At 36.1% G+C, this 21883-nt stretch overlaps 1 protein-coding gene across 4 annotated transcripts in view; it reads right to left on the bottom strand.

The window, feature by feature from the left end:
- Positions 1-21883, bottom strand: part of LOC135696379 (uncharacterized) — a 44616-nt gene that overhangs the window by 8811 nt on the left and 13922 nt on the right. For 3 of the 4 annotated variants that reach the window (XM_065215752.2, XM_065215751.2, XM_065215754.2), the window contains exons 2-19: positions 20087-20291; positions 17847-18172; positions 11602-11708; positions 11257-11334; positions 10698-10785; positions 10184-10281; positions 9159-9258; positions 8402-8525; positions 7835-7890; positions 7160-7290; positions 6571-6609; positions 6020-6093; positions 5366-5464; positions 4592-4706; positions 3819-3923; positions 2246-2297; positions 790-902; positions 67-261 (exon numbers count right to left, since the gene is read on the bottom strand). In XM_065215752.2, coding sequence (XP_065071824.2) covers positions 67-261; positions 790-902; positions 2246-2297; positions 3819-3923; positions 4592-4706; positions 5366-5464; positions 6020-6093; positions 6571-6609; positions 7160-7290; positions 7835-7890; positions 8402-8525; positions 9159-9258; positions 10184-10281; positions 10698-10785; positions 11257-11334; positions 11602-11708; positions 17847-18172; positions 20087-20291 — 2105 coding nt within the window. Of the gene's footprint in view, positions 1-66; positions 262-789; positions 903-2245; positions 2298-3818; positions 3924-4591; positions 4707-5365; positions 5465-6019; positions 6094-6570; positions 6610-7159; positions 7291-7834; positions 7891-8401; positions 8526-9158; positions 9259-10183; positions 10282-10697; positions 10786-11256; positions 11335-11601; positions 11709-14512; positions 16433-17846; positions 18173-20086; positions 20292-21883 lie in introns of those variants that run through there. The other variant, XM_065215753.2, reaches the window with a different exon arrangement.

The following is a 21883-nucleotide window of genomic DNA, read 5'->3' as shown; positions in this document are numbered from 1 at the left end:
ACTCAAAGGATTCTAGCAATATCCTATAAATACATATTAAACCAAATCTAACATTCATTCACTTACTTCTAGCAAGCCTTCCATGCTTTGCATGAGCACATCTCGACTACAGTCAGACATCAGTGTGATTCGAGCATGGGCAGTTTCTTCCGATCCAATTAAGTGGCCTTTTCCCTGGAGGCCATAGAACAATTGCAGTGTCATCAGTTCAAGAACAAGGAGGGACTGAACCTGTTGCTTGTCCGCATTTGATCTTTCATCCTAAGAAAATTAAAAAACTATAAGAAAAAACGACAAATTGAAGCGTAAAAATCGATCAAAGTTTATTGCTTAGCTGGATACGGGGGACGGGGGGAGGGGTGGTTGCAGTTCAAAAACCAAAGTTTATGAACACTGGCTAGAGAAAACCAGAATTTCTTCAGTTGACATTAGCATTAAATGACGGAAACAAAGGAGATAATAACTAGATGGTAACAATGGTAACAATGACAGAGTATTGACAGACAGAAAACCCTGCGCTACTTATAACACCATGTCCTTGAAGCTGCTTTTACCACTGAGCCTCGCTTGTAATCGTTTTAGAAGTGAAAACGAGGACCAGTACAATCAAATCATACAGAAACAATACAATGGAAATTATGTAAGTAACATAATATGGAAAAAATTGGTGCGTTAAGTGAGTCCTTTGTTTAAAGAAGCCTTTCCTTGTGATCACTGATCGTGTCCCAGCTAGGATTAAGATCTATCCCAGCAAATATGATTAATCGCAACGAAAGTGTTAAGACAAACCTTCAATGCTCCATCAAAATGCTTTCCAGGTAATCCGCGTCTGTTTGCGATTTCATGTTTCAAAGATTGTATAAATTTCTCATAATCGTTTTTCTGAACATTCCATTCCAATTCTGGAGAGGAAAAAACTAAAGATGAGTTTCCTGTAAGCAATCAGGTATAAGTATAAACGGCAACGAAGGGCATTGCTTTTGAATTCATGTCTCGTTCCTTCATTCTTCGTAAAAATCCATAACTGAAATACATTGTGTTGCAGCTTCAACAGAAAGCAGTGCAAATTCTCTTTATCAACTAATAAATCACCCCAAAACCATTAAATGTCATTTTCTTTTTGAAACACTTTATATGCCACAATTTTTATGTTACAGCAAAGTTCCTAACAAAAACAACAACAATAAAAAGCACAGTTTTAATGACGTCATCCAAAGCCCCATCTTTCTTTTTGTCCCAGGCCCCTGGAGAGCTCTCGGCGGGCCTACTCCTGATGCTGATGCTTATGATGATGGATTTCGACCGATGATTGATCGATGATTGATCAATGATCAGTGATTAGTGATTATGATGATGACAACTGATGATGCAGTCTTTGCGGAAATTCCTTTGGATAATGAAGACTCAATGTTACAAAAAACATTATTCCTTTAACCTAACTACTTTCCAAGACAAAGTTTCCGAAGCTGAAAAATTCAATTAATGACATCGATGAGAGAAATAAGCTTGATAAAGCATGATCATGTAAACTGGCGCTCGGCCATGGAATCAGATAATAAAATACCTGCACCTTTGTTTTTCAGATCAACAAAATTACTTTGATGTCTTTATAAAACGCAAAATGACCATAGATTCTAGGTCTTGGAGCACTGAATTATGAAAATAACAAGCTTTCACTCAAGCCAAATAACAAATTATAGAAGAACAACAAAATCCAATCGCGTTGAAGCTCAAGAAGCAAAAATCAGATCAAAAATTGATAAACGATGTACAATTTTGTTTGATCCGTTTATCAAACGTGATATAACATGACATTGCGTGTGTCGATGTTTATCTCCAAAACAAAGGCCTGTTTCTCAATGAACAAGGATCGGCAAAAAATACAGGTTGGTCTATCAATGTCCTGGCGCCTTGCATTGTAGCTCGTTTAAGAAAATACCAGAACATCAAAAAGACTGCAGAATCAATCTCGTACTTAAAAATTCTTTGATATGTCATTTCTTGAGGCAAAAAACGTAAACTTTAGACCGCTTTGATTACCAATAGATATTTTTTGGTCTATTTACAAAACCAAAAGAAATAATAATTTGACAATTACTTCATAAGTTGAAAGCGATTTAAAGTTTCGCAAACTTTTGTTTACAATATTTGTACAATTGCAATATAGATTTCACTAGATATCAATGGCAATTTGTACTTGTCCAGTCTGGTGACAATAAGCTCAAAACAAGAGACATATACTTACCCAGATTTTCAAGCTTTGCAGCAAGGCATTCTGCGAGCTTCTTGTAGTCAACCTGCAAAGAAAACATGCTCGTTAATCTGCATTCTGTATTTTTCACAACAAGCTCTGCCAAGCTTTTGTCCTTGTGAGGAGTGAGCATGCATTAGATTCTACCTGCTTCTTGACATTTTAATTGCAATTAAAACGAGAAATACCAGGATCATACCGAAAATGTTTGCGAGAAAGCAAATGCGATCTTCTGCTTGAAGTTACGAAACATCGTGAAGCAGTCGCAACGTTCCAGTCGAGCTTAAAACGGCAATTTTATCATGGTCGTTTCCCTGAATTTGCAAACCAAATGAACTTGGAAATTCAATTCAAGATCACTGGCAATTTTCAACATGTGCGAATTAAAGGTTATTCAAAATGACGACCCAGATTGATATCGATCCTGAACTGCTGCTTTGTATAAAGAAAAAAGGCTGAAACAATGGGAAGATCAATTTGAAAGGTCAAAAATGAGAACAGGTGCGTCGGAGTATTGGTTAAAGCCGCACTCTCTGTATCAATTTGTCGTTGCCCTGCTTAATTCAGAATCTGTTTTATTGGATCAACTTTTGGGACCGTTTGTTCAGGTATTCAAATTCGCAGGATAGCAAGGAGCAAAGAAAACATCCTTGTCAATGATAGTGAACTAGCCACCTTTCTAAATACGCATAAAAATTTCTGTTATACTGGTCTGTAATAAGTTCTCCTTGCCATTTAGGCTTTACAACCTTTTGTGCATAGAACAGAACGTTTCTGATTTGAAACTCCGAGTTTCACGGTTAACGGTATAATCAAAACAGAAAACAGTTGCATGATGGTCACATTACGTATCAAACTCGGACCTGCAACTTAGAACTGTTCTCTTCTAAAACCGAATATACAGAAATGTCTTAGTAGACTGTTTTCTTCTCAGAAAAACACAAAATTTCAGCATTTTGAAGGAAAAAGCATGTTGACATTCAAGTTTGGCAGTTTCGAGAAGTTCTAAGCAGCAAATATTTAGGTTCAAGAAGCACAAAATCACAGTGGGTTGTGGCAAAAACAAGGATAAGCTGTCCGAAACACGTGAAAACTGGACAGAAAAAACAGAGCATAGCTTCAAATCGCATCAGTAGAAATCGCTTTTGAAATTGCGTACTGCTGCGAGGAAACAAAACAACACTGCGGGGCGCCCAAGCCCAATTACGTATATATAAATAATGCACGAAGCCAATGGCAGCAAAGTAATGTATTCATCCGGTTTTTTTAATGAAGGCGACTGAGCTCTACTTCAGAGGAAAATAATATTGAAAAATTGGATCTTGCCACAGTATTGCCAATGTCGTCAGTGAACAAATAATAAGATATATTAAGTATTAAGTAACACAAAAAATCGAGCAGCTTCTGGACATTCGTTATGTCTAGCTGATACTTAACTTACAAAGTGCTCATGGTCGATTAGAATGACAAATCACTGACACCTATTCTTACGTCACAACTGTACAAAACGCAGGAAGTACGACACCAACGATAAAGGTTTATCAAGCGCAAGAAGTAAGCCACCCACCTCATAGTTAACATGTGCTGTCACTTGCACCTTCATGGCCCTGGATCCAAAGTTGAGACTGCATTTGGTTTCATGCACATCTTTGGCAGTTGGTGCTACACATACCTAAAATCAAGTCATAATAGCTTTTCAACTGGCAAAAATTGCACTAAAAAGGAATAGTAGTTGCACTCCAGCAGCACTCCACTATAAAGAAGGTCAAAGGAACGATTTCCAGGCATATGAAAGCTACATTATAAGCACAACGATTCAGAGAAATATATAATATCTTTAACTTTCAAGATAAAGAAATACAATATGCTAAATATTGTAATAAATGCCAAAAAAATCTTTCAAACAGCTATTTCTATAACGATTCTAAATCAAGAAAATAAATTTTGCCCTAATGACATAACTATTACACTGGTATGATCATGAATCGTGCATAATGATGAAAAAAGAAATAATATTAGTCAAAATTTTATCAGCCTATAGGAAATGACAGTTTGGAAAACAAATGTGAAGATCAACAAAACTGTGTCTATAAAAATTTTCTGCGAAAACTTTTAAAATTCCAAGCATGGTGCACAGCAGGAAGGTTCTGATTATAGAAAGAATGAAAAGCAAAGAATACCTAACTTTTCTTTTGAAATAAAGATACACACACCGCAAAGTCAATATTATTAGATGAAGACTTTGATTACCATTCACGCTAAGCCCTGTGTAAAACCTGTTCCCAACCTCTAAGTGGAGCCAAAAAATGAAAATAAAAACACCTAAACAAAGCCACGTACAACTAGGCGAGTTTTGCAGTTTCCTGACAATCCTTCCTGCAGCAATCTTGTCAAGGTCGAATTCCTGAAGGGTACATGAGATCTGTGGCCTTCTGCCAGTGCTTGGATAACATTTCTAGAAAACCAAAACAACTTCCAGTTACTTAGAAATATCCTGAATAAATTACAGTCCATCTTAACGAATATTTCAAGCCACAAACTGTTATTACAGGCGGAACGAAATTGCCACAGGTCAACATTTCAACGCAGATATTCAACTAGGGTAGTAATTGTTTCTTCTAATGAAACATAATGAAAGATTTTGTACAGCCTACTCTTTCTGTATATGAAAACAAACATTTTACCGAGTTAGTTACAGTATGTGAAACCTATGTAAGCTACAAGAAATGTGTTGAAAGATAAAATAGAAATAAGATAGAGATGAGACTTGAGTGTATAATACAGTGCTGAACTTAAGTAAAAAAAGGCACTTCACTGATCGCTATAGAGAAGCCTTGAGTCTATTATGAGTAGTGGGAAGCAAATCGTGATAGATTAAGAAATGCAAAAGAGCATTCATGGCATTGATTATCAGTTAGGCAATCAAATACAACAGGGTGCAATAGAAAAACTCTATTTTGATCCTAACAGGCCTACTAAGGCATGGTCTTTGAAAGCGATTATAAAGACTTGCAACCTGCATGCAAATCAGAGCACAACACAACCTTTTTATTGTGTTAAGACTCTGCTAAAAGAAGGCTGTACAATAAGGCTTGTGAGGAGAGAAGCCCTTACCCGAGTTCTAAAAGTGAAGAATTGATATGCTGTGCCTCCTGCAATCGCTCGCCAGAGGCTTTGGTTCTTTTTATTCTTTCACTGCCAGCGAGATCACAGCTGCAAAAGAACATAAAGGTTAAAGAATGACGTCAAACGAAGAAAATCTGTTGATGTACTGCTTCTATCATTGATTAGTAAAATGCTTCAAAGTCACATGAGCTGCCCTGTTGATACACAAGTCTCAGGCAGTAGCCTTGAAATTCTTAAACATTTTTGTTGACATGCTGTGAACGTAGTAAGCACGCAGTTCCTTTAGAATGCATTACAAAATTTGGTTTAAAAATACATTAATTCACTTGGTAAGTACACGATCTAGATCTCATTCGTGACCCATACTATATAGGGGTTCGAGTTTCAGTCTTTATTTTTGTTACAAACTTCGAACATCTCTCGAGATATGAATCCAACAATTGAAAGGGTATTATCAAAGCGGAAAAATTACTGATAAGGATACATTGAATGAAACGATGATTTGAAAAACAAAAGGTTTATTTACACAGAGAATTTGCAACCGAATGAAAAATACGTCATTTAGATTTGTCACGCATTCTCATCCCTTACACATCATGATAGACCTTGCCAACGCTACTGACAAATAAACTATAGACGTACATATAAATCTTTCCTCGGACTGACGTGACACTGTCATCCAGATCTGTTAAGCCATCGACAAACTCTTCGTCGTCCTGAAACAGCAAATTAAATTAGTCAAAATATCAATTTCAATGTTACCTGCGACCTATATGCAAGACTCACAGCCTCAGTGAACTCATAACGGCTTCGAGAGAAAGTGCGTACATACCAGCAAAAATTCACTGCAATTACTCTAACCAAAAAAGAACAACAAATTAAAAAACAATCATTATACAAAGCTGATCGGTTACAGCGCATTGCAATTGACTTGGTGTCTAATTTACAGAAAATCTTGTACTAGATATTATGTCCCGTTCCAAAAAAGACTATTTTATAAACCATGCCTTTTGGTGTAATTTCCTGTCTTCAAACAAAGTAATGTCAATATCTAAATCTTCATTGTCGTAAATACCACTCGCGACAAATTTTGTCCATAACAGTGCATACCAATGACATAAATTGCAAAATATCTTTTGCTAAAGATACTTTATCTAAAGATACAATGCAGAAATTGCCAGCTCAAAGCTCACCTCATTTTCCATCATATCAATGGATGTTCTACTAATATTCTGAAATAAAGATAAAAAAGAATTAAATTTTTCAATAAAAAAATGTAGATTAAAAACAAAGTACTTAGACCCTTTCTAATGGGCGTGTCTATGTACCCCTCGTCCTTCAACTCGCTTTTAACACAAATACACAACAACAACACATACACTATAAAAATGAGTTTTACCATTTGTCAAAATTTGTTCGCTTCTTTCAAATTTTCTTACCATTAGATACATGTAAGCATTTTTAAAAAATAGACTTTACAAAATGCTATCATTAAAACAAAGATAATCAATAAATTATAATGACAATAAAATACTTCTTATTACTATGCATCACCCCTTGTGTTCCATCGATAACTTGATTGCAGTTCAACTCAGCCTGAGAAAATTAGTTGGTCTTACCGCCATTTTTTAACCTTGAATCACTAGTTTCATACAAAATTACTTGAGGTAATAACTGGCCCATCATATACACGTGTTATGCTTGAGCCCCACTGAGCTATCTGCATATTCACTATCGTGTTTGAAAATAGGTGGTACCATTATCAATAGCAGTAATACAAACCATGCTTTCCCCGAACATATCTTCTTCCCCATAATCATCATCAGCCATCATATCTGCACTCCATGAAGAACTGAGGTCGGCTTCGTGCATATGCATTTCATTAAAGCTGGGCGTCTGGCTTCTGCTCCCTTCTAAGATTCAAAAGAGATCCTTCGTCAGTGAGAAAGTAAATGTCTTTATAATAAATCTATATATAGCTCTATCAATTGTTTCTGTGTTGACAAACTAATAACCAATTTTATATTGATTTGTCGTATTTTATGGAGTTGATCATGAGCCATGTTCGATGTAAAAAACTACTGAAATATTGAAGAAAGAATCATTAAACAATAGCTGAATTCTAAAACAACACTCAAGTGATGGTAGGAACTACACTCCTGGAGAGAGAGAGGGCTGTTGAAACCAACGCCTTCCCATATGAGAGGGGGCAAGATGACGTACTAAAACCCGCACTCGACCCCCCTCCAGTCTTAAAACTGGAAAAATTACAACAGCAAAGATACCTAGCGTGAACTGGGGAAAGAGTGAATACAGAATTCCACAATCGCCTATCCAGGACAGTAGGTTTAACAGAGAATAGTGCTATGTAACCAAATTTCACAGTTCTACAAAGCTCAGAAATAAGCATACTCAAAACCTACGAAGCAGTGGGGTTTAAAATAATGAAAACCTTACCTAGATTATCCTTTGCACGCTCTTTCAATATTCGTAATTCACATATTGCATGCGACCTGTCAGATAAAATTGATAGATAGCGAATCAAAATAAGCATGCACCATTTAGCTAGTCCTTACTAGCCTCGGTATGCATCCGAGGATAACGGGAGTTAATAGAGCAAAGAAAGATTCGATTCAATGTCAATTTAAAGTTGAAAAGTTGGAAACATTTTGGATGCAGCAAATGTAAAAATGTCTAAAAATAGAGCAGATAGAGCAGAACAGAACATCTCCCCGACACTCACTTGTAGAAATCTCTTTATTCGGTGCATTAGCATTCTTTCAAGTCCGTTATAGCAATTTTACGAATATTTAATAATTCATTTATTGCTAATTCTCATTTTACTAATGAGTCAAACACACAAACAGAAGAAAGACTTTTTTGTTGGAAAGTTTCAAGTTTCTTTATTTGGTAAAAGTTCAAGGTATTCCTTTGCAACAACACGGCAGCAAACAGCTTTACCAAGACTCACCTTAACTGATCACCTTAAAATCTTATTAGCTAAAAGCCGACCAGTCTTCTTACCTGCTTGAAGCACGGTTCATTTGTGTCTCTGCAAAAACCAATCGCCGCCTACCGACTTTAAGAAGATTCAACACTTCTTTTGGAGAGTGGACAACGTATTCTGTCAAATTTTCAACGTATACACCTGGATATAACAAAAATCTAATTTTAGAATTTTTGAATTTTTTCCCATTACCTGAAAGAGCATCTTGAAATACCTCTAAATCTGGAAAATCAGTTAAAGGTATTACGAATTGGCTGATTTTGCATATATGGGTTAGTTTTATGATGTTCTTTCATGTTATGTGGTCAAAATTCTAAAATTCTAAAAATAGTTTTCTTGTGATCCTCTATAAATGCTTGCATCTGCATAGTTGGAAGAAAACATCAATACAATGTTTGAATTAGATCTAACTGTGGTTTTAAAAACAAAACAACCTTTCAAAAACATTTTAATTAATTAAAAGAACTAGCTAAAGTGGTTCTAAAAGAAACTGCTGACCTTAGCTTTCCATAAGCTGTTGTTTTTTGACTAGTCTCAACGGAATTACATGGAAATGACAAATTTTTCAAGAGGGATAAGGGTACATGAGAGCAGCGGAGGTACATTAGGATAGAGACAATATTGGGGATTTAGCTTTATGCAAGAGAAGTAGAATTAGACATATGTATTGTTTTCCTATGAGCGATTAGAAAAGCAACGGATTCACACAAATGCATGTAACAATAGTTTCTACTAAAAGGGATGCTCTCTATTAAAGTACGATTGCAGACTTACCCCTTTTAGGATGCTCTCGTAAAGACAGATCAACAGTTCTTGTCGCGTTTAACAGGTCGTAAATTTTGTCTTGGTAAATTTGTAAATAAGAGCACGTAACCTATGAAGATAATGCAAACAACGTTTTAAAGCCAAACAGCACAATAACATGGGCTAGTAGATTTGATTAGTAGGCAAAAATCCTATTCTGAATACTATTCAAACAACTTCTTAGTGGTACAAAATTAAAAAAAAGGCTATTAAGATATACAAAAGTTTTCATCTGGCACTCTTCAGAGCATAAAGCATCAGAACGATGATCAAAAATCTTAGTCTATGAAATATATGTATAGATGTAGTTTTGAATCGCAACAGGCCAATCTGAAAAGTTGGTTCGCGTTCTCCTGTTTCGAATATTTTTAGACCATGAACAAATGTGAGGTCCTATATATTGAACAATTTGTCTTAAAATCCGTAAACCCTTTTTATAATATGATTCCAGATCTAACTCCCTTGTTTTCCTGTGTCTAAGTACCTTTTGCATGTTTGCCTTAGAATTTCACTATTTTTCCTCCAACCAGCTATTTTCATATTATCATTTGAGAACTCCTGTCACAATTATCTTAGAACAAAGATTCATTAAAAATACAGCTTGTAAAAGGTGCGAGAAAAATTTAGAGCCACAAGACTTGTAATGTTAAACATCCTGCCTCATTCTTTTAAGCAGCCAATGCGTAAAAAGAAGAGATTTGTGCTTTTTAACTAAATATATAAGCAATGTATAATACAACTGTCAAATTTTCTACAGTGCTTCTCCATTTTGCCAAACGACATCATGTCTGGCTGAAACAATCACAGAATCTGTGACAGAAACTGCCAAATTATAACGTTTACTTTCAACATTCTGTCTCACATTAACGGAAACAGCTGACCCTGAATTTTCTTCATAAGAAAATTTCAAGATGTATCCGAAATCTTTAATCGAAGAGATCAACATGTTGATGACATTCAGTATAATTCAACAAAAAAATTATTTTTCAACTTACAGTGTATTTGTGCTTTTTATCTTTGTTTATGACTCTAAAACATTTACATATCACCCTCACTGTCATTCCATCGTTTGACATCAAAGTGTAGGTTTTGCCTGCAAAATGTCTCTGTGTTATGGTTTTGCCTGAATGCAGAAAACTAAATTACGAAACATTAAATGTGATATTTTCATAAAACAGGTCTTTCAGTGAATGTTACTCCCACCCACATTATTTCAATTAAAAATTCATTATCAATTCACTACGAAAGTCTAATATCACATAGATATGTGTTACCAGCCCTTTGTTTCTCGTGGAACTCTCTAACGATAAATTTGATCATCAGCACCGCCAAGAATGAGCCGTGAAGAAATTTTGTATATTCAGTCTTACTTATTTATATACTGTTTTCGAGGAACAGAGAAAAAAATTTGCAACGTAGATTAGAAATCTCATGAAATGCTGACTACGCTATTTCTTTGTACAATAAAGGAAATCATTATCTCCAATTTTCACTCGAGTCGTATTTTACCTGTTCCTGTTTGTCCATAGCACATCAGAATACCATTGAATCCACTCAAAGCCGACCTCAAGAGTGGCTGGGCGACTTCTTTAAAAACCTGCGAATGGGAAACAACATAGTCTGATTAAAGTAGTAAAGGATAACAACTTGAAAGGCGAGCTTTGACAATCTCAGGTAAAAAAATTCGGAGGCGGCGCACTTTAACTTCATTTGTCTCAAATGCGGCGCTTATTCGGGGGCGGCGTTCATACGCGGGTGGCGCTCACTCGAGAAAATACGGTATCTAAATAAACGTTTCCAGGTGCGAATACTGGCTCCTCTGTCCCTAAATGGCAAATAAAGGCAGGTGGCATAAAGGCAACGGGCATAAACGAAGCGGGAAAGCAGTATTGTTCCATACCCCACTTGCTACATCAAACCCTTGCAAAGAGGTGCTATCTTTATCTTTGATAATTCAAAGATCTACGGCATAAACATTCTCTTGAAAATATAAACTCCATGGCTCCTATCAAGTGTTGGTTAAGAAAATAGGCATGTAGGTGATCTAGGGTGAAAAGGGGAAAATTACCTCTCTGTTTGTAGCAACTTCCGGGAGTACGCCATCGAACTGGTAAAATCTCTCATTCTTCCCGTCGAGAACTTTCAACTAGAAATGCAAACAAATTTTACACAAATTAAAAAATTCATTTCACATTTATACAGAGATAAGATTCAATTTTGAAATTTAATTGCAGATTACAATTTAAATAAACTACATACAAAATAAAATTTCCAAATAATTTTGCTTCTTTATATTCTTTATTGTTGCAAATACAAGTAATGTGCCATCAGAAGAACTTTCTCAATTCTGCCAATCAACAGTATTACCGCAATAAAGCTACAGAAAATAGAAATTTTTTCATTAATGGTCTACCTGTGTCATCTGTTGATCTTCGATTGAGACACCCATTGGGTCCCCTCTTGCTTCCTCGTCATCATTTCGAGGTCGTATACGGACGAATACTTGAACGCGACCAGGGTCTAGGTAGAAAGGATATCGAATTCTCAGTGATGGATTAAGGCTCAATACTATGGTCAACTTAATTAAATTAAATTGATGTTCACTGGCTCTGTGAGATTCAGGTCCTAAGCCGCGAAGCTAAGAAGGGCAGGCACTCCCGTGTAAATGGCTACACAAAGGCTCTATAGTCTAACCACTTTACCAGAATTTTTCCTAGACTAATATCCGGCAAGGAACATGATACAATGGTAAAAGAAAAATAAATAATAGAAACATAGGAGTTAATAGCAAAAAAGGGTGGTTCATGTTTGGGAGTATATAAAATAACAGTCAATTGGTGTGAATGCCAAACACGCTGACATACGTCATATGTATGATAAAAACACAGCAGCATTTATGCATAGTTGTCTACACACAGGGCAGATTTATTCTAACTAGCAACGCTAGTTGGCATTGGAAAAAATCACAAGGATTGTCGCGTTTCAGATGGATTGCAACGCGTTGTGAAATAGTCTGAGAATGCTAAAGAAACCCTGCGAACGCAGTGAACAAATCTGAGTGAAAAATTTTGCCGAAATCTGACGACATTCCTAAAAAATCCTTCCATGCAAGCAAACAGCAAACATCACCTGTGCGTACTCGCTTTATCCTGAGAAAATGTTTATTTGTAACTTGATAAAGGTTTTTTGAGCATGCTACATATATATATTGAGTAACTGAAACCAATCGTTGGAAAAAAGACTGTAAAAAATTTCAAATAGAGGTTCTTTTTTGATCAAAATTAGAACTGCATACTGTAAATACTAATCGGGAACTCAGAAAGAAGACGGATAAAGATATTGAGTCGGCAAATATGATGGTATTACATGCAAATAATCGAAGAAGAGAGAGATTAAGAAAGCCATTCCAACTTGCTAACTCTACGCAAAGAACGATTTCCGGATAATTCATACGAGAAGATATTATTGTCTCGCAAATACAGCTTTTGAAGATATATAGATGATCCAATAACATGATTAATCCCACTGGAGATCCACGAAGATTATATGACAGTGGTCACCCGTGCCTTTTGGACTATAATTAAAACAGAGAGCATTAGGACTAATTGCTATCAAAAAGTCTGCTACATCCCCGCTTCTGGTTGAAAATAGAAACACTTTTCCTGGTTACTGGGTGGCGATTGATCAGAGATATTGTTTGGGCTGAGGAGTCATCTGAATGTTCGGGTTTAAGACACTGGCGGTGGCTATCTACAATAAATATACCCTTCAAAATAAAGTCGCGAGACTGACATGATGATCGCGCAATTTTCTGATTTTTATCATTTCTCCAACTATATACCTTCCAATCATGTTGCAAAAAGGCTTCAAAACGATCGTTACTATCGGTGCTGTAGTTGTTACTTTTTCCATTGCTAACGTTATTTGTCATATGTTCTTCTGTTGCTCCAGTTGTTCCTGATTCTGATTTCGTTGTCATTGTTGTCTCTACTGATCTTATAGTTGAAACTCCTCGTCCTCATACACTTCAACAGCATCCAACCCTTTTAACCTAACGGCTTTTAACCGTCTTCCTAGTTGTAAAAAAGTTTCCTATTTCCGAGTTACACCCACTTGAACGTTAGGCAGTGATTGGCTCTCTAATACTGACTAGGCCTATGGCATAATTGAGTAATTCAGGTGGGGTTGAATTGGATGTGGGTCAAGTTTGTCTCATGAACCAGTAGCTTGCTGGAACCAACTCGAAAACCTAGCGGATGCCTTCATGGGTATATATAACCGGAATACAGAAATAAAGAAATGTAAATGAATTTTTTTTCGAAATGTTAAGCTTTAGAAAATTTGCACGTAGCATGTATGTTACAAGTTATTAGAAATCATGGGTTGTCATCATGAATTTTTAGCTGAAAATATAATCACTGTGAAATTAATTTTCAGTTTGTTTGGAGATTTCCAGGTAGGAAGTTGGAAAGACCTGTGACATTGAAGAACAGAGTTGAATTGAATAAAGCAGGGCTTTGACCTATGAAGCTTACAGAAACAGAATTAATATCACCTGCGGATTGCAATCAATATTCAAGTAAAATTGCGCAATAATAAGTTAAAAATCCAGGGTCAAGGGATAATAGATCCAAACAGAAAGATTCTTTGCACAGAACAATCTGAGCTGGATAACACAGAATATTTTTTCATAGGATCTACTGGTCAATAGATCCTTTTCAAAGCATTGTTAAAACAAATAGTAATATCGCTGCCAAAGTGAGTGGTTGGTTAAAATGATGACGTCAGAGTAATGATGATCAGAAACATGTTTGTGCAATGCTAATATAGCTTTAGTTGATGAAATTCAAAGTTGCAGTAGAAGATAGCGTTGCAGCGCTGTTGTTATCTTGAAATGGCATAGGACAGAATCAATATCCAGATATTTCTTCATTCCCCTACAACTGAGGCTAGCAATAGATGAATGCCAAGCTTTTAGCTTTAAGTATGAAAAGGTCATTAGCATCACGATACTTTGGAATTCGGAGTGTAAAATCAATTTTCTCTTTTGATAATTGCTAGATTTGAAATATTTAGTGATATTTGAGTTGATTTGTCACTAGCAGAAAGCCATTATCATCTTATCAACCAACTGAATCGAACGAAAAACAGCTGATAAAAAATCAATCCACCGGATTGCGGTTCGAAATAAAGAGCAGTAATATCTTACATAAAACACCCCTTCGTTTAGTGATGTTATTAGAAATTCCATAAATGCCTAAGAATGCACCAAAACGGCTCCGGCTTGACATTTCAAGGATGTTGATCGAGTGGAACCCACTTACCTGAAGCCTCTTTGGGATTATCCCTCCTGTTTGGACAAACAGAACATTCATCGCACAATTGCGAATCGCATTTACAACTTTCGCTGAATTTTTCTTTCATTTCAATTGAGCCCAAAATAACCTCTTACGGTCACAACCAGTGCTCAGTAGCTGGTAACCAACTTCTGCTACCTTTCCCTGCCCAAACTGAAGCGAAATCGCCAATCAAAAACACAAAAGCAGAGTCCAATTTTAGCGCCTACTGAAGCACGGTAATTGCTTTCTCAAACCAGCAACCTTTCAACGTCGATCTGCCTGCTTAAGAGTCAGCTAAGTCGAGCTTTGCCAATCCCAAAAGCCAAAATCCATCGATAAATTGGGATAGGCTTCCAACCGAACTGAAACATATGGTCTTATCATGCACATGATTGGGCCACAGAGATGATCGCTTTGCTTGTCACCTTGGATTCAATCCGACAATCCAGCGACAGAGATCAGGTCCTTCAGGAGCATATAGCTGAAGATTTCTAGAAAATGATGTTTTGTCACAGCTCGATAGCAAACAATCTAGGCAAGACGTAGTCTCTTCGCTTCGACTTCGTACAGCTAGCAAGTATGAAAGTGTCGCTAGGATGAACAAATCTGCACTCGAACGATCAAGCGGCTTATCTTTGCTTCTCTTGCTATTAATTATTAAAAGACGGTTGATCAACAAAGCCTCTTGGTAAGGTGACGACTTCTTCGATTCATTTATTTGCGCACAAATTTCTCGCCATGAAAATTAATTAAGTATTTCAAGTAAAAGTTCCACTGAATTGTTATTTCAGTTACAGTTTCATATCAAGAAACTTCTCATACGACTGCAATCGTGTTAATAAATTATGAACCAAGCTTCTTTCAATGCCAGCTTCAATGAGAATCTTGCCACACGCCGCAATGTTACTTCTCGTTGAAGTAACCTTGGCTAAATTATAACTGACGATGAATTCTGCAGATTTTTGTGGATGGAATCACGAGGAAGAGAAAACCCATTCCTATGCTCCACTAATACAAATATCAATTTGATAAATAACCTTTTACGTCACGAACAAAATTACCCGGACAGTTAACTACCAGTTGTCAATGATCAAGAAAGGATAAAATGCTGTTTAGAAAAAGACTTGAGAGCCCGATGCACTTTAAAAATAGTTTTAAGCTCGTTGTCAATTTCCACCGCAAAAATATATAGAATTATTTTCAGGCAATGGTGGGAAAACCGCAAATTGAGAATAAATAACAAACGAGATTGCCTGCCTCGTATTCAGACTGCCACTATCAAAATCAGCTGCGTGTGACGATACTGGTTTTTCATCATGTTGAAACAAAGCGGTTGAAACCTAGTGCTTTAATCTTCCATATGCATTGAAAGCTGGCTGAAATGGCAGAAAATTAATCAACAAAGCCTAAGAAGGATGAATTGGGATTTATTAATTATTAAGCGACCAGGCTATATTTCATATCTAGTGCTCCTTCGTTACACTTAAACTATCTACGCCTCTTTGAAGTCGCATTCAAAACATTTTCATTTCTGATTCTCTCGCATTGAACAATCCGTTCAGCATTGACCGTATAGCTTTAAACCTAGTAGTGGTTGCGATAAAAACGAAATACACTAGATTCCGGCCTCTATCACAAAGCAACTCAACAAAACCAGAAATTTATCGATTCTGCCCATCTTCAACACCTTTTTGCACATTTCAATATCATCTTTCACAGTTCGAAAACTGATATATTTAGTATTTTTACAGACAGACAAGCGAATTTGGACACTCAACTCAACTGTCACTTAGTTATGGGCAAAATACACCAGATTGGTCACAGATGTACGACTTTAGTTGTAGCACCATGGCTTGCTTGTCATTATTTGACTGCCAAAAGCATGCATGACCTTTACCAGGCCCTTCGACATATACTTTAAACAAGACTAAGGAAATCGACGTGAAGATAGTCGGTGCAACAATACGAGAAACGCCTACGGTGGCAGACGAAATTAACCAAGGGCGAACAAGGAAATCCATAACAGGAAACATTTATAGCAAATAGTTTGCAACTTGCAGTGCAACCAGGCTAAAATCAAGGGAATGATGTAGAAAACGCCCTGTGCTTAAAACGTCAATCATAACAATCAATTGTACTCGGTCACAGGGTAGAGCAAACAGAGTTTTTGTCTACAGAAAAGAAGTCTTTCAATTATTCGACAAAATTCAGTATTGCATGTGAAACATCTGCCTGCAGAAATAACCAAGCACAGAGAAGAAATTTTACAGCAGGTTGCCGTTCCATGAGTTTTGCATCAATGAACATATGTTGGCGTATCCACCACCACAGCTTACATAGAACATCCAATTCACCTAACCAAGTAGTATTTTAACGCCACAAAAAGACACTGCGAAAATATCTTAATCACTATGAGCACATTGTTCTCTCGCCATAAGACGCAACGTGACAAAAAGACGGCACATCACAATACGATGTCTTAGTAAGCCGAGCTTCTTCTTGCACTAGCAGTCAAATATCTAGGTCAAGTCTTTTTTTAGAACTCTTAAAACGCGCACAATATACAACCATATTTCTAGGGTTTAGCTCCAAAAACATTGGCGATCGAAATTCCACAACCCGTCTTATCTTCAATATTAAACAAACAAAAGGGCGCAATGAGATGAAGGCACTAAGCTCAAAACAGGATTGAAAATGAATTTTGCATGCATGACTGGTAAAGTCGTTCGTCAGAATGTTGTTGCCTGTTTAGAAATCTAACTACAGTTTGGTTTATAGTGAATGCTCGCCATTAAACTGAGAAATTGAAATATTGGCCTAATTCACTACCTTTGGAAGTGACTGGGGGTGAGGGGCTGGTTCATAAGACTTTAGCTGAAGACCTTCTAAAACACAGTTTGATTCTAATGCGTTTTCTGCTACAGGTTTTCACATCTTTCTACAGATACTTCAGAATTAAAAACATATATTTAGCTAGACAAGGGCCAAACGCTATAAAACCAAATCGAAATTTCTAATATCAGCTGTTTTATGGATCCGTTACTGCAAGTGTGGCAACAAAACTAAAAAAAAAATCGCCATCTTTTTCTGAGCCCCAAAAGCCTTACACATACGGACGAGGCTTTACATCTCGTTTTAACCCTGCCGACAGAAAGTATGAGCCTGAGAAAACTGAAAGAGGAACAGCCGTTTGATCAATTATGACCGCCTGTAACAAAGGTTCTGAAAGCTACCAATTTGAAAGCTGGATTTGCCCTACCCCCTTCCCCGCAAAACAGGTGACCAGTTAATGATATAGGAAAATAAGCAAGAGACCTACCTGATACTGGGGCAGTCCTGATTTGCGGGTTGAAGCTGATAACGCCTTCCTTTTTAGCTGCATCCTGGTCGATAGCTAACGAAGATCCCCGCCTTGAACTGCTTCGGCTTGAGTCAAGCAACCCGCCAAAGCCAGATGCATGCAGCGAAGAAAACAGAGATGCACCATTACCACTATCTGACAGACTAGGCCGCCTGCTTGAAGATCTGGAAACACCTCTATCTCCCCTCTCGCTTCCTCGGTCGCTTACACTAAATGCAGGGATACTGCTGCGCCTCGACTCAGCATACAGGTCGTTGGCAGAAAGACGCTTTTTCGAGAGTCGGCTAGTAAAGAAAAAATTTTCACATCGTTAAATCGCCATTTTCGGCTTATTTTGTAACCTTTAAGAGGCAAGATAACAAAAACGCTATAATTATCATTACTTAAATGAGAAATCTACTATCAAGCCTCTTACTGACAACTCAAGATTAAGGAAAAGTCTACATTAATTTGCTATCCCTGAAACATGTCTTGGTATGCTACGCAAAACTTAAGCACAACTTCAAAAACACTACACTCTCTCCCACCGAACAATACTGAGCTTATTCCACCGGAATCTTTTAGTTTGATCCAATCGATTCCTTTAAGAAAGGTATGTTATTCGACTCTACAACGTTAAATGATATTCAAAGGTCTTTGCTACCGAAAACTGCTAATTTTTTCTCAAAACAACACTCAAGCAACAAGGCGTCAAAAGACTGAGATTGTAGATTTTACTTCGCTAAATCTTGTTAACTCACCAACTGAGGGAATCGAAAAGCCTTTCATTTGTTATATTCATCATATGTTAAGTTTACTCAAACGTCATACTTCACGTTAATACTTTCTTTCTAAAATAATCATGTTTGGCTGACACTTCTCAATATTAATCTCATACAAGCTCTTACTTTGAAACAGAAGGCCATCAAAGTATTAGAGAATAAAAGAGCTTGCCCAGCCGTGACTTTCTTGGTTCACCAAAAAACAAAGACGCGTCAAGATGCTAGTGAAACCATGCCCAGTTGGAGCTACATAACAAACTCTGTGCTTAATTTGGATCAGTGATTCTCCATACAAAAACCCAGTGATACCACATTGTAATCTTGTAATCATTATTACTCAAAAATGGGGAAAACATTTCTGCGAACCAATGTGCTTCTGACCAAATAACGATTTTTCTTAATCACCGTATTTGAAACATTTTTGAATGGAAACAACTTCAATTTATCATTTAAGAGGTTTATTGTAATTTTTCATTAGTTTTAGAGGGTTGACAGAAAGTTCTTATATCTGATAATGATGTATAGCATTCACAAGAGTGTAAATAAATAAAGTGATCATGAATCCCAACGAAATTTGACCTAAAGTGGCAATGTTTGCTTTGGAGTAAAGGCAGCTGTTTCTTAAGTTCTCTGGCTTTCTTCACCAAAGGCACAGCAAAATATTTATAAAGGTATTATCAAAATTTATACAAGGAATTTATGCAAGAAAATCATACATAAGAAAAAAGCTTCTTGCTTAAGCATTAGGTATCAAAGGATTAAAAACGAGACTAAGAAGACAGCAGGAGTAGGTTCTTTGGTCCTTATTGCTTTTAATTGCACAAAAAGCTGCCAAAATATGTAATGTAGCAGGATCTGAGCACATTTATAATATACCTCTTCTTTTAAAATGAAATAAGCTTGGTAAAACTCTTATACAAGGTTGGATATAAAGAGGAATAACTTTTTTTAAATGTCAATATATTAGATTACAAACAAAATTTCAAGTACTTGTATCTTTCATGATTTTTTATTTTATTTCTTAGTGTCACTAGGCATAAATTCGGAAACTGACCATTTCATATTACAATATTTTTTGTAGCCAAAGAATATAAATTCAAAAATATGTTTTTGTAAAACTCTAGTATTTTCTTTACACATCATCAAAAAGTTACTTTCTCCTTTTTATCAAACAGAAATCTATTTACTGTTTCAGTTCACTAATACATTCAGCCAAAAACATTATAAGTCTATATTGCCAATCCACGAAGGCTAACATGTGCAGATTTTGGTTCGTATCATAACAGAAAAGCACGGTTTCTAAATTTTGCTTATCTTCACTAGCATTTGCAACTTTTCCATATTGTTTCTCCCTCTCACCAGATGTAAAGTTTTGATCAAATCTGATAAAAAACATAAAATATGATAGAGTGGTCAATGAAAAAGTCCAACACATACCCATTGTTGGGGCTGATTCTGTCTGGACCAGGTGACTGGACAATCCCTGCAGATGAGTTTAAACTGGCCTGGCTGTTGGCCCTGCCTGGGGACTCTTGTTCTAGCCCAGGAGTTGAAGAAAGTCGCCTATTGAAACGTGGAATTCGTGACAGTTGTGGAGATGGTGGTGACTCTTTTGGAGTGCTAGGCAAGGATGCTTTTGCACCTGCAAATGAAATATAAAATATCATCAAAATCAATTTCTTTAATGTACAACATAAAATATTTTCTTTAAAGCATTGAATACCATGGATATTTCTTTCAATGGAATTTGTTTTCTGACTATTTACACAGATCAATATACCTACAACATTAGAGAACAACCAACTTGCAATTATAGCAATTTTCCTTGTTTCCTATGATCATTTGCCAAAAACAAGAATGCAGAGAAATTAATTATCTGTTTCAACTAATATAAAGTTATATATATATAACATATAAATTAATATATAGATCTTTGGAAGGATTTATTACTGTTCATGATAGCTAAATAGCTTTATGATATAGCCTAGCATATCATCAAAAGCTAATAACTTGAAAAATAAGGGAAAGACTACAGTCAAACAGAAAAAAAATTGCAAGATATTAAGAGTGAATTAAGAATATCAGTCAAGACTTGGTTTAACATAACTTGCACAGCCGTTGCCAGATTTGTTGGAAAACAAATTGGACAGTAAGTCAAACAAGATTAGAAGAAAATGAGGACCTATATTCTCCTTTAATTTTAATACTTGTTCAACACAGCTCTTAAGTGAACACATATGACATGACAAGTTCTGGTAGTTGCTGTGGACCTGTGCCTTGTGTCCCAAGATTTATTATCTTTAACAGATAACTTTAACATAATTGATGGACATAGATAGTTTCATTTTTTCATTTATTGATAAAGTTCTACTGCTTGAATGAAAGATTAATTGCAGATTGATCTTCATAAAACTTCCATTACTAAGAGAAAAAAAAACTTTTGCACGGAGAAACGTTTGTGTTTGTTATACTTTTTGCCTAAAATAACACAAGCTTGATCCATGAAACTGCCTGAAATTAAAATTCTCATAAACAATCCAGGGAATTTTCCTACTGACCCTTCTTGGAAATTTTTATGATGAATCATTGTTTCTAACAAATCTTAAAATTGTTTTCCCTTTTTTCTTGGCATTAAGTGAATTGAAAATAGAAAGAAACCTCAGTTGAATAGAAAGATTTTTCATGTGAATTTCATGATTTTTACCAAAACACAAAAGTATATTTTTATGAAAGATCCTATTTCACTCCTCTTGCAAAGAGAATTCTAAAAGTTTCTTGCTATTCACATTTAAAAAACTTTTTTCCCACAAAACTTTCTACCACTGAGTTCTTCATTCCACTCTCTTATACCAAAAAAGACTAAGCTGGCAATACTTGTATCAGTTGGGCAAAAGTTAGTATTGCCCTTTTACAAAGAATTGCCCTAAATATTTTAAGTGATAGGTAAGACAGAACAACTCTTCAGTTACAACTGCAACTTTCCAGAATTAGGGATATGTATTACTGCATCTTGAAGAGGTGCAAAGATAAAGTAAAGCAAAAAATCATCCTAAGATTTGAGTTTGTTTGATTAGATGACAAGGACAGGAACTGGCTGTGGTTCAACACAAACTTTGCATGATTGTCAATGCATGCTGAGACCACGCAAAATACTCGGGTCATATCCGGAAAAATTTATTTTTAAGCAGTGGTTCTTATCAGAATACCTCAATAAAAAGTTTGAATATGTTCATG

The sequence above is a fragment of the Rhopilema esculentum genome, chromosome 14 (genome assembly GCF_057945365.1).
Source record: "Rhopilema esculentum isolate cy_ngs chromosome 14, ASM5794536v1, whole genome shotgun sequence".
NCBI classification, from domain to species: Eukaryota; Metazoa; Cnidaria; class Scyphozoa; order Rhizostomeae; family Rhizostomatidae; genus Rhopilema; species Rhopilema esculentum.
Note: the sequence above shows the minus strand (reverse complement) of the source record. Positions and strands in the feature narration are given on the sequence as shown.